Raw genomic sequence first — 15445 nt, 5'->3', positions numbered from 1 at the left:
GTTCCGTCACCAGAGTATGCCAGCTATGGATGGCCCAGGAAAGACAGAGTCATTTCTGCAAAGTGTCCCTGACATTCTGTGAGCAGACACTGTCCTGTCAATGCCCAGCTGCCCAGTCCTGTATGAGGCAGAGCTGAGCATTCCCTCTCTGCAGGGAGGAGCTGCAGTCAGTGCAGAGGGAGCTGGAAGTCCTTTCGGAGCAGTACTCCCAGAAGTGCCTGGAGAATGCACATCTGGCCCAGGCGCTGGAGGCCGAGCGGCAGGCCCTGCGGCAGTGCCAGCGTGAGAACCAGGAACTCAATGCCCACAATCAGGTAAGGCCAAGAGAAGCTAAGCCTCACCTTCATAGAAGCTACCTAACCAAGGAACAGCCACATCTGTCTTTGCAGAGACTGAAGAGTCTGGTCACTTCTCTAAGTCTCTGGTCCTCTAATTGGAGTAGCTCAGGTCCATCTCAGGGTTGGGGTCTTCTGTCCTCTGGTGGCTGGGCTTACCCTGTCATGTTTATCTTTATAAGTCGTGCTCTCAGAATTCAGTGTTCCTCAGGAAATTGGGGTTCACTAGAATCCCAGCTGGCCCAAATGATTGAGTTGTGATACTGAGTTCCATATACGCTCTTCTGCCACACCCTATTTTTGCCTGCCTCGAGCTCTCTCATGCTCGCCCTCTCTGGCCCCTCAAACCATACTGGACTGTGGGTGGAACTACTTGGGAATCACTGAACCACTGCAGTGGCTTCAAGAAAAGCACTTACCAGCCAGAAAGGAGGCCTGAGAAAATGGAGGGACAGGACAGAATAGCCTTTAGGAGGTCAAGTGAGACAAGAGAACACTGCCCACAGCAGAAGGTTAGGGTCTTTTGTTTTGGGTTTTTGGTTTGTTTGTTTTTCAAGACAGGGTTTCTTTGTGTAACAACTCTGGTTGTCCCGGAACTCACTCTGTAGACCAGGCTGGCCTCGAACTCACAGAGATCCACCTGCCTCTGCCTCCTGAGTGATGAGATTAAAGGTGTGCGCCACCACGTCCCGACTCAGAAGGGTTTTAAGGTCTAATACAGTTGGCCATCTCCTGCTGTGAGTTCTGAGTCAGTAGATTTGATGGACTACAAATAGAAAATTTTTAAGAGGGGGGAGAAAAAAAGGCATTTGTACTGGGCATATACTAACTTTTTTCTTATTACTGCTCCCTAAATAATACAGTACAACTGGATACTTGAGAATTACATGTATTGGGTATTGGATGTAATCTGAAGATAATCTAATGTGTATGGGAGGGTGTATGTATATACTGTGTGCCATTTTGTAAGGGGACTGAGCATCCACAGAATTTGGTGCCTAATCAGGGTCCTGGAACCTAAGTCTTCACAAGCCTCACATAGCCCGTATGAACAGCTTTTATGTGGTAAAAGCCTTAAATGTCTACCTTAAACACAGTGCTGTATATGCACAAGGCTTGTGGCCTCCATTCTTAGGCCTCTACACACTACTGGTGAGAAATGACCTTCTCTGGTGTCCCAGCAACTGTGTGTGGGGGCGGTCACTGTTGTATTGTTGTCCCCAGGAGCTGAATAATCGCCTGGCTGCGGAAATCACACGGTTGAGGACACTACTGACTGGAGATGGTGGTGGAGAGTCCACTGTGTTGCCACTCACGCAGGGCAAGGATGCCTACGAATTAGAGGTACTGTGAGAAGCTAGGCACTGCCTTGGTCAGTGCTCCCGAGTCACACAAGAGCTCCTTAGAGTCACTGAGGGACCAAATTTGAAGATAGGGCCAAAGAGGTAGAATTCAGTAGTAGAACTCTGGCTTAGCATGTGCAAAACTCTGGATTCATCTCTAGCTCTGCAACAACCACCACAAAAAAAGAAAGCTTGAAGCTAACATATGTGAAAGCTGTGGGAAGGTCCAAAGCCATCCAAAGATAGCCGATAGCTGACAGGCAGGCTAAGCTCCATGGGCAGGAGCAGGGCCCCTCTAGATACCATGAGGATCTTGAGTCCCACCTTCCCTTTACCTGCCCACAAACTGGCTTCATAAAGTGCCCTATTGCAGGGCTACAAGAATGCTGCTGCTTTCAGATTGTATCATGAATTAACTTCTCACAGCAATTCAGAACGGCTCATTCTGCAGTGGTAAATACCTGTAATCCCAACTACTTAGAAGGCTGAAGCGAGAGGATTCCAGAGCAGTCTGGGAAGAAAAGGAGAAAACAAACAACACTGTTGAAAGAGGGAGGGGGAAAGGAAGGCTCTAATGTGTGTAGGGCAGTGGTTCTCATCCTGGGGGTCTCAATACCTTTGGGGGTCGCATAGCAGACATCCTGCACATCAGATATTTGCATTATGATTCATAACAGCAAAATTACAGTTATGAAGTAGCAACAAAATAATGTTATGGTTGGGGCTCACCACAACATGAGGACCTGTATTAAGGGGTCGCAGCGTTAGAAGGTGGAGAACCACTGGTGTAGGACATCCTCAAGAAGGCCCTCAGTAGGTTAAGATTTTCCCTTATAGGTGGTTCAGACTGTGCCCTACAGGCAGGTGAGCAGGAGGAGCTGGGTAGGATTGGCAGAAGTTCCCACAGAAATAAGATGTCTAGGCCTTAGCAGTTCCACCTTCAGGGAGCAAACAAGTCAGTAGTGGGACCTCCAGGTAGTCCTCATGCCTGCGGCCCCAGGTTCTCAGGACTAGGAAGGCTAGCAGAGTATTTCCCCTTCCCATTTCTGTAGAAGCATTGAGCAGTATTTAAATCATATTTTCTGTTGGGTGTCAGTAAGGGTGGGCTCTCTCCTCCTCCCCACTGTGTGAAGCAGCTGTCTGCCAGCCTACCCCTGTATGCACAGCCTACCCCTCTGTATGTACAGCCTACCCCTGTATGCACAGCCTACCCCTGTATGCACAGCCTCCCCCCCTCCCCTGTATGCACAGCCTACACCCTCCCCTGTATGCACAGCCTACCCCTCTGTATGCACAGCCTACCCCTCTGTATGCACAGCCTACCCCTCTGTATGTACAGCCTACCCCCCTGTCTGCACAGCCTACCCCCCTGTCTGCACAGCCTACCCCCCTGTATGCACAGCCTACCCCTCTGTATGCACAGCCTACCCCCCTGTATGCACAGCCTACCCCTGTATGCACAGCCTACCCCCCTGTATGCACAGCCTACCCCCCTCCCCTGTATGTACAGCCTACAGGATCCCTGGTCCTGAGAGCTAGTCCTGTTTTCTCTCTCCTTATAGGTCTTGTTGCGGGTCAAAGAGTCAGAAATACAGTACCTGAAGCAGGAGATCAGCTCCCTCAAGGATGAACTCCAGACAGCCTTGCGGGTAAGGGCCACGTGTTTGGAGGCAGGGCAGGGTAGAGTGAATGCTGGGATGGTCCCAAAGTCAGTTTCCCTTGAAACACCAGCCTGTAAGCATATGCCTCCCTGGCCTAGTCAGGTGTGGTTGTTCCTGTGTTTCTGTGTATTTGGACAGGAACAATGACACACAGAAGAATGCCATGTGGGTGAAGTGAGGCTTGGTCGTTGAGGGGGCTCTCATTGGACTGGTCTCAAAGGGATGCCTGGAGTCAGAAAGAAGTGATGTAATCCTTGGTATGATCAGGTCACTTAAAAAATGTAAAAGCCAGAGACTTTCCTGACTGACACCCACAAGGAAGTGACTTGGGCAGGCAGGCAGGCAGGCAGGACCACAGCAGGCTGCCTGAGCTTGCTCTGGTCACTGCCCCCTCTGCTCGCTGCATGTTTTCTTTAGTGTCCACTCTTTGGCTCTGGGAGAGGGAGAGTGCAGGGTCATTTCCAAGGCACAGTTAGTTCTCCCAGCACATTAGCCCCAAGCCAAGGCTAGAGTTCAAAGTAAGTCTGACCCCTGTTACAACTACCATTCATCTCTGTCCTTTTACCCTCTCTAGGATAAGAAGTATGCTAGTGACAAGTACAAAGACATCTACACAGAGCTCAGCATTGCGAAGGCCAAAGCTGACTGTGATATCAGCAGGTTAAAAGAACAGCTGAAAGCAGCCACAGAGGCCCTGGGCGAGAAGTCTCCTGAGGGCACTACCGTGTCAGGATATGGTAAGCAATCCGTGTGCTACTCATAAAGGTTCTTTTGGCACTTCGATCAAAGCCCAAAAATTCATATCTCCTTGAGGGGTCCCACATGCACAGGTTGCCCAGAGGACCCACTCCTCCCATGTCCTGCAGCTGCTTTACAGAGCTTCTCCCATAGTAACAAGGGGTCTTATAGTCTGTCTTCTGAGAAACTCCAGCAGGTAGGGGAAGTTCTTGCTAGTTCCTTGATCCAAATGTTTTACCATAAAACCTTCGAGGGCCATAGACAAGCAGAATAGAGAGAACCTACTACCCTCTCGAGAGCAGTGGAACTGGCCTTTATCTGCTGGCTGAAAATACCCAGGCACTGTGGAGGATAGACGGAAAAGAGGCTGCAGAGCCATATTCTGTTGGACACTTTCTGATAATTCATGATTTCATCTTGCCTTCATGGTGGCCCTTCTTTATAAAAACCCCACAAACTGAAAATCTGTTCAAGTCCCGTGATACCCTGAGAGAGACTCAGCTTTCCTACACCAGTGTACAGGAACAGTGACGATGACGATGACAATGACAGCCCTCACGTGTGCCTTCAGACAGTCCTCTGCATTGTGGGTGGGGTACAAACAGCCACTCTGCTGGAAGGCACTGGCAACGACAGAACAATTTCAAATCTAACTAACTGGATTGTCACCTGGGTAGGAAACCAAGAAGCCAAGGCATTAGAGGGAGGAAGCTCTTGAGCTGCCATGATAACTAACCTCTGAAAAGTGTGCGAGGGTACTGCATCTGCAGACAGGCTCCACAAGCAGCAGTCCACACACAGTGTACAGAGTGTGGAGAGTCATCCTGGACAGCAGTCCACACACAGTGTACAGAGTGCCGAGAGTCACCCTGGACAGCAGTCCACACACAGTGTACAGAGTGTGGAGAGTCACCCCTGGACAGCAGTCCACACACAGTGTACAGAGTACGGAGAGTCACCCCTGGACAGCAGTCCACACACAGTGTACAGAGTGCGGAGAGTCACCCTGGACAGCAGTCCACACACAGTGTACAGAGTGCGGAGAGTCACCCCTGGACAGCAGTCCACACACAGTGTACAGAGTGTGGAGAGTCACCCTGGACAGCAGTCCACACACAGTGTACAGAGTGTGGAGAGTCATCCTGGACAGCAGTCCACACACAGTGTACAGAGTGCGGAGAGTCACCCTGGACAGCAGTCCACACACAGTGTACAGAGTACGGAGAGTCACCCTGGACAGCAGTCCACACACAGTGAAAACTGAGACTGTTAGAAGCTGCACAGTGACAGAGTGTTGAGTTCTTAGGAGGACAGGGAGATGTTTTTGTGTTGATGAAGAGAAATGGTGACATTTTACTGCACAAGTATGAAAGCCCCATACCCATGACATACTGTGGTGTGACCCAGTGTGCATCTTTGTTATCTGCATTGAAGACACTAAACGACTGTTGTCTTGATGGGGTGGTTCATGAGAAGACTATGGTCTGATTTTATTTGATACCAGTCCTATTTGATGCCAGGAGTAAGCTAGAAATATTGAGGCCTGCCCAGCAAGTCAAGGTCCACCTCAGAAATAAGAGACCCTATCCTCTGCTGACAGTGCTGTGTGGCTCAGGAGCTGTGACTTAAACCCTGGCAGGAACCCAGCGCCCTGGTGCTTCCTGGTGTCCAAGAAGGGCATACTGTGGATTGGCTGTTTACTGGGATTTAAATGTCTTGGTGTACTGTAGTAGTGGACTTGGAACCTCCCACGTGGTTTGTTTGGTTTCAGAAGATTGTAGAAAGCAAAAGTAATGAGCCTTTTGTTTCCTTCAGACATAATGAAATCTAAAAGCAATCCTGACTTCCTGAAAAAAGACAGATCCTGTGTTACCCGGCAACTCAGAAACATCAGGTCTAAGGTGAGTGAAGTCCAGCTTATCGTTGAGGTGGGGCTTGAGGATGCTGGAGAAATGAAGCCCAGTACAGGCACTAGCCCACCTGTGTAGTTACTCTGTTGGGATGATTCTAATGGCTTCAAGTTCCATGTCCATGTCTGTGTTCCATGTCATCAGAACCATCTAGAGGTCAGGGTTTCAAGAAGCAAGACATGGAGGAATTCAGACATAAGCCTCATCTGTGGGGTAGATCTGACCTCATCAGCTCCACTGTATGTCTGTTCTCTGCACATCCCTGTTACCTCACTGACACTGCCAGCCTTGGAGAGATGAAGTCAGCAGTCCCCAGTGTGCTCTCAGATGGGCGTGTCTCTGGGAGGATGGGCGGAGAGGGCCTGGCCAGCATGCTGCATTTAGAACTGATTGTGTGTGTGTCTTATTTTTGCTCTTTCCTCTGACAGTCCGTAATTGAGCAGGTCTCATGGGATAACTGAGTCGCGCCCGCTTCCAAGTCCCCTGTCATGTAGGTAAACCACTTCCCACTCTGCCCACTACCCGCCCAGGCGGCTCTGCATGCACTGCTCACACCTCCATAGCACACCTCTGTGTAATATCTTCATTCATCCTTCTCCAACACACACACACATACACATAGTCCACATGAGATCTCAGTAACTAACTGTTCTGGAAGTTGGCACGCTAACCTCTTCACAGAGCTGAGCCTACCCGACAGGAGGGCACAAGCCAGCATGCATACTTGGTGATTTGCACGGCACCAAGTTCATGTCTCCTCTTGGAAACAAGTTGCAGGGAGATGGCAGATACCCACTGACTCTGGCGAGCAGTTTGCTCTTGTGCAAGACCTCACCCATCCAGTTCGTAGCAAGGCTGCCTGGGGGAGATGCCTGCAGATCAAGCAGATCCCCGTAGTGCCGTTCTGCATGGAACTGATCAGTACTGCATAGGTAGAATCTGAGAACGTATTTTGTCCTAAGGACCTGGCAACCTTATACACGGGGGCTAAACATGACCTGTGTTTTGTTGTTGTTTTGTCTTTACAAAACAAAAAGCCTGTCTCCCATAGAAGGTGGTAAGGTTGGCATGTTGAGGTCAGTGTTAGGGACTTTTATACAGTGGTAACAGCTCAAGGATTCCGGCCTGTTGTTCCCACTGGTAGTATCCAGGTGTGCCCATTCCTGCTATACATGAGCCCTCCCACCTTCCAGCAAGGGCCATTAGCTTGAGACTCCGAGAAAACAGGTTTGTCTTAGGGAAAAGTATTGAGAAAGCCAAAGAGTTTTAACATTGGCTCTTTTTGGTGGGGAGGTTGGGGTTCAAGACAGGGTTTCTCTGTGTATCCCTGGCCATCCTGGAACTCACTCCGTAGACCAGGTTGGTCTCAAACTCAAGAGATCCACCTGGCTCTGCCTTCTCAATGCTGGGATTAAAGGCGTGCGCCACCACCACCCAGCGTCATTGGTTCTTTTAACCAGTCTGTTTTTGTTTTCTCTAGTCCCAAATTAACTTACGTGTAGGTGTGGTTTAAGCAAGATAAAAAAAACTTGGTTTAGGGTTTTTCCTAAAACTTTAAAAACAAAGTTTTCTTTGGTGAGAGAGGAAGCCTTTCTAGGCTCATTCTTTTCATATTGGAGACTCTTTTCTCCAGCCTGAGGTTGAACTCATCTCTTGTCCTTGAGCCCTCAGAAATATAGTGGTCGCTGTGAATAAGTGGGGCCTTTGGGTCAGAATAAAAAAGGACATCCGGGGAGGACACCATGTGGAAAGATATGCATTGGGGTATACCAACTACCTATGAATTTGTAGGGATGTGAACACAGACACGGAGCTCAGTATCTGGTGGGGGTGATACTGGGAACAAGGAGCCTCTGTTCTAGCTAGATCTCTATGGCAAAGACAGCCACGAGAGCTGGTGGGGGCTTCTGTGCTTGGCGGGGTTACTAGAGTCATACAGTGCTAGGGTTCCTCTATGCTGACAATCACTAGAGCCAGGCAGGTGGGAAAGGCAGGTTTCCAGGAGAGTAGAGGAGACCCAGGAACTGCTTCTCACTTATTTGTTAGTATTTGCATAGTGGTGCAGTTCTGTTGTTGTGCTTTAGATCCAACTCAGAATAACACATCCCCACTGGGCAAGTTGGGCCAGCCAGGCATGGTAGCAGCATGCCCATGCTGTCTTTGTGCACCTGGCGCTCCCACCGATCCTGTTAAGAGAGACTGAAACCTGTGCCATGCCCTGAATGGGACCTTCTGTGGGTACTGTTTCATTTTCTACTTCAGTGTTCATGGCAGCACTATGGCCTCTTCAGAGATCCAGAGCAGAGAGGATTCTCCTCAGTGTTATCATGGGGTGGGTGTGGGATGCTGAGCCCTGAAGGTAACTGGCTACACCTGAGGCCAGAAGGAGGCCAGAGACTTCGGAGAGATGGCACTTCCCAGGGTGTAGGGGACAGTGGGTCTTGTCTGCACTCTGCCCTGAGAATGGTAGTGAGTGCCATGCCTGGGCTTACCCTGCTTGGGGTTCTGATGCCATCTAGAGCCACTGTGGCCATCCAGGGCCTACTCAGTTGCTAGGTGGTAAGCCAAAAGACCAATGTAACATCTCTTGGGAGTCTGGCTGCCATGGAACTACTTAAATTCAGGAGAGGGGCCGGGTGGTGGTGGCGCACGCCTTTAATCCCAGCACTTGGGAGGCAGAGCCAGGCGGATCTCTGTGAGTTCGAGGCCAGCCTGGGCTACCAAGTGAGTTCCAGGAGAGGCGCAAAGCTACACAGAGAAACCCTGTCTCGAAAAACCAAAAAAAAAAAAAAAAAAAAAAAATTCAGGAGAGGGGACTTCAAGGTACCCTGAAGCAAGTATGGGTATCACAGTTCACATACACATAATTTGTTAGTTTAGAAACAATACTCGTTAAGGGACAGCCTCAGCTATATGAGAACCTATCTCAAATGAAACGAAACAAGAAACAACTCAGTTATGGGGAAAGTGGTAAGGGGCACAAACCACAGCCCAGATCCTCCCTCATTGCCTGCAGAAAGCTGAGCCTCCAGAAACCTCCAGAAACACCCCTGGCTTCCCATATCCTAGTAACAGCCTGCATTCATGGCCAGGCTGAGCCTGACACCAATACTGATTACCAAGAGTCGGTACTGAGGAGCCAGAGCCAGACCTGAGCATGCTGAAATACGTTCATTGCCAGTTCTCTAAGAACTGGGGTTTCTTTTCTCTTCTAGAAATGAAAGCTTTGGGGAAGATGTTTAAGGGAGGAGTGGTCAATGTTCTGTTCCTCAGTAAAATGTCCTCCTTTACCTTAAGAAATAAACACAGGAAAACAGCTGGAGTGAGTGTGTGTGTGTGTGTGTGTGTGTGTGTGTGTGTGTGTGTGTGTGTGTGTGTGTGTGTGGATGATGATAGCTATATCTGGTGGCCTCCTCAGGGATGCCTGGGGTAGAGCTATAACGTCACTAGGATGCCCCAGGAGAGAGCACTTGTTTTAAGGTCATGAGTTGATGAAGACAGGAACGAGACGTGCATATTGCACGTGTGACAGGTGGCCAGGCTTCCAGTTCTCAGCCCAAGTTTTCCGTGATTTGGTCAGACTGAAGAACCAGCCCCCTAAGGCCAGAGTTGAACTATGTGGACACATGATCTTGTTCTCTTTATTTTTCCCCTTTCTCACCTAAGTCAATTTCTGCAGGAAAAAGCAAACTCCAGTAACACTACTTCTCAGGGCCTTCTGCCCTCGCATGCCCACTAATCTCAGGATCCCTCAGCCTCACCCCTGCACCTACTTCTGAAGCCCAACTGCCGCTGCTTCACAGCACCTGATTGCTTCTTCTCCGCTCTGTCTCCACCAGAGTCTGAAGGAGGGCCTGACAGTGCAAGAGCGCTTGAAGCTCTTTGAATCCAGGGACTTGAAGAAAGACTAGCTGCGGCCTGTTCCACCTGACACATCCTTCCCAGCTGGTGGCAGCACAAGCCGAGTGTGGTTTTCATCTGCATCTGTGCTTTTCCCTGTTGCCGTCATTACTGTGGGTATGGATGCATGAGAGACTGCTGTGTGGGGTGTTGGCTCCATTCCCTTCCCTGTTGACTCCCACTTCCCAGTATCCTTATCACTGCTTTTCACCGTGGTATTCTCAGATTAGTCACGCTCAAGCAGTAGTGGGGAGGGCTTCCCCACCGACATCTGAGCAGGACCCCTTTGTCCTCCCCACACTCACTGTCAGTATTAAGGCACAGCAGCCTGTTAATAAGCTAGCCCTGCCTCGGAGTAGACATGTGGGGACCTGCCAGTGGCTCCGCTCTACAGCACACAGCTGAGCACCACCCCTGCTGGTTAGAGCAGAGCCACCGAATGTTCTAGTCTGGCCTGGTTGTTGAGGGGCCTTGGATGGTGTCCAGCCTGCCCCCACTTCCTTTCGACCTGGGAGGACAGCATTTTGTATATGGCCCACTGATGCAGCTTAGAACCATACCCCAGATAATCCTGGCAGGTCTTTCTCCACCTGGAAAATGTTGAAAGCAACCATTCCTATTTTGGTTTTGTATTAAATCTTGCACAAAAGCCCCGGCCCTCTCCTTCCTTCCTCCGCTCGTGCCTCCCTTGGTATGCTAACCCTGGCAGCTGGGAATGGTGACCTGCAGCTGCACCTTCAGGCTTGTCAAGTGTGATGATCCCTCCCCTGGTCCTCAAGAGGAGACAAATTGCTGGGGTTTAACCTGAGAAGTTGTCGGGGTTGCTTGGGGAAGGGATGAGAGGAGACCTGTATGTGAAGACAGGCTAGTAAGAACAGCAACATGTGCTCAGGACTCTTGATTTTTCTGAGCTCTGGAAGGTTCCCTTAAAGTGTCTGCTTCTCATGGAGCCATAAACTGGGAGCCTGTGCTAAACAAGTTTGCTCTTCTAGCTAGCTGAGCAGGACCTTTCTAACTACCTAAAGCATTCTACAGTGTTTCTTTTAAAAACAAAAACTTAGAGGTTTCTGTTCTCATTAAAAAAAACATTTATACCATAAGATGCAGCACACAAGAGAGTCCCCGTGTCTGAGGGGAGAGTCAGTGGCTTCACAACTACATCCTGATGTCCTGAGCCCCAGGTTCCTGGCTCAAGTTTCCACTCTGTTAGTATTGAGAAGGTTAAGTGGTCTCTCCGTGCACAAGTTCATCTCATGTATGAATCCCCTCAGTCATTCTACATGAGTTATGTTCAAGGTCATCCACAGTGTCTAGCCAGCCTTGAAGTAGACAGGCAAAACCCGAAAGATAACTGCGCTGTTTGTGACATATCCAAGTGTGCTTCTGCCCCACAGACAAGCTTTGGGCACATCCCCTTTGCACAAGTTTTTACGTTCCTCACTAGCACAGCTACCATTTGTGTTTTCAGCATTGGGCAAGTCAGATCTGTTGAAAACAAGCTGCTGCTGAAACTGTTTGGAGCTCACAGAGGGCCACGGAGCAGCATGTGCCTGGCTGGGTTGCAGGGGCTTAGTCTGTGTTGAGGACTACTCTTCTCTCTGGTGTACTTCCTTTTCAGCTGTCCTGCTGCCCTTGGGGCCCTCTAGCCCCAGTACAATCATCTTCCTGCCGTGCCACAGAGCCTTCTGAAGATGCCAAGCCTGTAGGTCAAAAGAACATTTACTTTTTGCTCTTCAACTTAAAACCCTTGGATATGACCTTTGCTAAGTACAGTACCTGGGAGTCAGAGGGAAGGGCTGGGAGATAAGCTGCATCTATCTCTTCTGCCACTCAAGCTTCCACTGAAATTCCCCTTGCCATGATACAGCACACTCCACTCTAGGACTGATTTCATGTGTGGGTGTTTGGTGTGTTGGCCAGATACTGAACTGGCACAATACAGGGATGCCTGGATCATCTCCCACCACCCAAGCACTCTGAGCAATAACACGGGATCAGGATGCATCTTGAGTTTCTTGGCAGTGACATTTGGCAGAAGTGAACCAGGAAAGAAGCTGGTCTTCTGTGTCCCTGGTGGCCATATAGGCCCACTGCAGCATTTTACCTTGGACTGCTGCTGTCCTCTGTCAATTCCCTTCCCCCAAGCTGGGCTGGGCTCACTTTTGCCTGACCTCCTTACAGGCATGCCATTACCCCTAGAAAGAAGCTGAAGTTGGTGTATTCCAGAGAGGAGGCATCGAACGTACAAGTAGAGTTGGTCCAGCCATCAGTAGAGGAGGATGCTTGGCTGAGGATGGGGTAGTGTAGATGGGGTACAGGAAGACTCAGGCTGTTCCCAGCCCAGTCAGTGGCATGCTTCCCTATTTCATGGTGGGAGCAGCATTAAAATGAATAGACTTTAGAATTTTATTTTCTTTTTATTTCTTTTATTTTCTTATACATTTGTAATCTGCCAGCATCTGCAAGCAAACTGCCATTACAGGGAACTACTTGACGTCATTTGACAAATGATGTGAACACATGCTTAAATTCTATCTTGCACCTGGTGTGGTGCCCAGCACCCGAGCAGAAAGCACATCTGTCACACAGGGCTGCAGATTCTCCAGTATGGTTGTGTCCACAGAGCCAGGGCCATAATGGGAGGCCCACTGTTTCAGGGGGAGCAGAGGAGGCCAGAGCCTCATAAAGTAGGGAATCACCAGAGGGAAGAAGGCTGGGAGTGTGTGAATTCACTGAGGGAAAGCTAAAGTCAGAGTTGAACCTCCACAGGATCCATCAGAACACTGAACTAGATGTAGTGGTTTATGTCTGTACTCCTAGCTGGACTATGTAACAAGGCTCTGACTAAAATACAGATGGGCTAAGTAAGGGTGTATATATAGCTTAATAATGCTAGAGCAACCGACCTAGCATGTGTAAGGCCTAGGCTTCAACTACAGCATTACAAAGAGCACCCTTGTGAACTTGAGAACATGTGTCGAAAAAGGAGCCTGAGAGAGATTTGACTAGGCAACCAAACTGGTGTAAAAGGTTTTGATGGGATGTGTACTACTGCTAACTTCCCACAGAGGGAGCTAGTGCACTGTCTTCTACCTGGTACTGCAGAGACCGGAACCCACTCCTCACCGCTGACACCTAGCTGGTGCTGAGAGAAGTGGCTGGATACCACACAGCCTGCACTGTGTGTGTGAACCTGGGCATCAGTGCAGAGCTTCCTGCAGGCCTGTCCCACACACCAAGTGGTCTTTCTCCTGATCTCCAGCCATACCCTGGCTTCCAAGAACAGACTGGATAAGCACCCAGAGGCCCCATGCAACCTGACATCAGGGAGAACTCTGGGGTCCCCACTCCTGCCTCCATGTGAGTATTCAGTGCAAGCTGCACACCAGTCAGCTGGCAGCTACAGGTAGACTCAGCCCCCAAATGCACAGTAACACCCTGTCCCCAGACTCTGCTGGTAGAGGGGACACTAGTTACCTCCCAGCTGACTGGCTGCACCTTGCAGAGCAAGAGGGTTAGCATTTCTTGCTATGCTGCAAAAACGTCACCTTCTCAGCTAGTAATAGACGACCAGTGCAGGGCTGCATACAGCCTTTCTCAAGGGAGCTCCCAGCATAGCACAGGGGGGCACTTGACCTTTCCTGTATATCGGAGCAAGTAATGTTAAGTATTTCTAAGATATGACACAGGGATTTCAGCGCAGGGTTGGTGTGAGCTTTTAAAACATCTTGTCTAGACACCCCTTTAGGAGGTGTGTAGGGCAGTGTTGGAGTTAGCTAGATATGGTGGCTTACACATTTACTCCAGCACTTGGGAGGCAAAGGCAGAAACAAGCTAAGTTCAAGACCAGCCTGGTCTACATACTGAGTTCCATAAGTATCAGGGCTACATAGTGAAATCCTGTCTAAAAATAAAACCCAAACAACAAAAAAGACGGAATTAGTAACTAGTGTCTTTAAGGGTTGTACTTACTTGACAGATGCTTTGCAGAGTATCCCCTTAACCCACACTCATGGCAAGCCCTTAGCAGTGCCCTGGTTCTTACTAAAAGCATTCTGAGACTTGTGTAGAGTCACTCAAGAAAAACCAGGAATATGAATGAGGACTTTTTGGCACCCAGCCTTCAGGCTTCTTAGTGTATTTTGTTAGGGGAACTGGCTGGGGTCATAGGCTGCTTCAGGTCCACGTGCCTAGCTTCTGACAGAGCTGCGGGGCTGGACTGTGTTCAGAGCAGCCTGGCCGCCAGTCTATCCAGCTGCCTGGCTATATACAGCATGGGAGTGCAGGAAGCTCCCTGGCTGTATTTCTGTGACACTGGTAAGGAGCCAGCCCATCAGTAGAGAGTTTAAAAACTGAAGGACTTCACATCCTCTCCAGTTTCTGTGGGTCACAGGTGAGTCTGGTGCAGCTTCCATGGTGGGGCAAGACTCCGTAGCCAGCCTTGGCCATAAAGAGGTGCGTGCAGTTGTGAGAATCCTAGCTGACAGCCCACTCCAGCTTGCCAGTCAACATGCCCTTGGCTCATCTCTCCTTTAGAAGTTAGCCAGACCACACATCTAATTTTATTTTAGCTAGGAATAGACTGTAAAGAACACTAAATTCACTATTAGTTTCCATCACAAACTTCAATTTAAATGGATTTTAAGTCACTTTAAGATTTACCTTTGGTATTAATGCCAGGATTCAAAACCAGTTCTGTGGTACTTAACCCATGTGGCTTTCTGTAGGTGTGTTATGTAGAATATCAAGCATCCCAGTCACAGTGGCTCCTTGACAATCAGAACTCTGGGTAACCTTCCATTACAGTGCTTGACTGGGGCTGGGCTGCACGTCTGCAAACAGGCACCTCACAGGGCCACTTCGCAGCACTCACAGGCTTGGGCCATCTCACCTGCTATTTGGTTTCTGTTCTGATACATCAGTCTGGTTGCCAGACTGAAAATTACATGTAGAAGAAAAATGGAGCCTCACCGAGCCAGGGAGGCTGTGAGCACAGCTTCCCAGAACAAGCTTAGGCCTCAGTGTATGTGCACAGGGTGTGGCCTTCCAGCAGATAAGGTGTCCCCAAATCCTCATTCAAACATTTTATGATTCAGTGTGAGGTGTTTCCTACAAAGTTTGTGGTCAGGTGTTCACTACAATTGAAATGTTAATTTGTAGAAATATTTATTCCTTTGTGTGACAAGCTAGAGTCCTTGGCTGTAGCTAACCATTTTTATTGTGTAAATACTGCTTGATTTTACATGAACTGTATCATAATAAACTATTTTTGCATTGCCCTCTGCACGCATATGGGTGCTGACTCAGCCAGCGAGGACCAGAAGAACCTCCAGTCTAGTCATAAACTCACTAGCAGCCCAGAAGTCACCTGTGTTTCTCACCTGCTGCTTTCCTTTTAGTGTCTTGGAGGTTTTTTGTTTTGTCTTTTGTTTTTGTTTTCACATTTTCACACATAAGCCATAATATTTTATGTCTAGAACCTAAGGTACTTTGACTTGGTATAGAAACTTCAGGGGTTAAAATAATAGTAAAAAATTCCAGCAAGGATTCCTTCATTA

The 15445-nt window shown here is 49.0% G+C and overlaps 1 protein-coding gene across 7 annotated transcripts in view; it reads left to right on the top strand.

Moving 5' to 3' along the window:
* Mprip (myosin phosphatase Rho interacting protein) overlaps positions 1–15173 on the top strand; it is a 125432-nt gene extending 110259 nt beyond the window's left edge. For 5 of the 7 annotated variants that reach the window (XM_052757378.1, XM_052757380.1, XM_052757377.1 and 2 more), the window contains 6 exons: positions 155–314; positions 1560–1679; positions 3241–3327; positions 3914–4076; positions 5893–5978; positions 9827–15173. In XM_052757378.1, coding sequence (XP_052613338.1) covers positions 155–314; positions 1560–1679; positions 3241–3327; positions 3914–4076; positions 5893–5978; positions 9827–9898 — 688 coding nt within the window. In that variant the 3' untranslated portion in view covers positions 9899–15173. Of the gene's footprint in view, positions 1–154; positions 315–1559; positions 1680–3240; positions 3328–3913; positions 4077–5892; positions 5979–6415; positions 6478–9826 lie in introns of all 7 variants that reach the window. The other 2 variants (XM_052757381.1, XM_052757376.1) reach the window with 1 other exon arrangement.
* The last annotated feature ends 272 nt before the right edge of the window (positions 15174–15445 follow it).

This window comes from Peromyscus californicus, unplaced genomic scaffold (genome assembly GCF_007827085.1).
Source record: "Peromyscus californicus insignis strain IS unplaced genomic scaffold, ASM782708v3 Scaffold_3__1_contigs__length_106647218, whole genome shotgun sequence".
Taxonomy (NCBI): domain Eukaryota; kingdom Metazoa; phylum Chordata; class Mammalia; order Rodentia; family Cricetidae; genus Peromyscus; species Peromyscus californicus.
The sequence above is the reverse complement of the archived record's forward strand: the minus strand, read 5'-3'. Positions and strand labels throughout refer to the sequence as shown.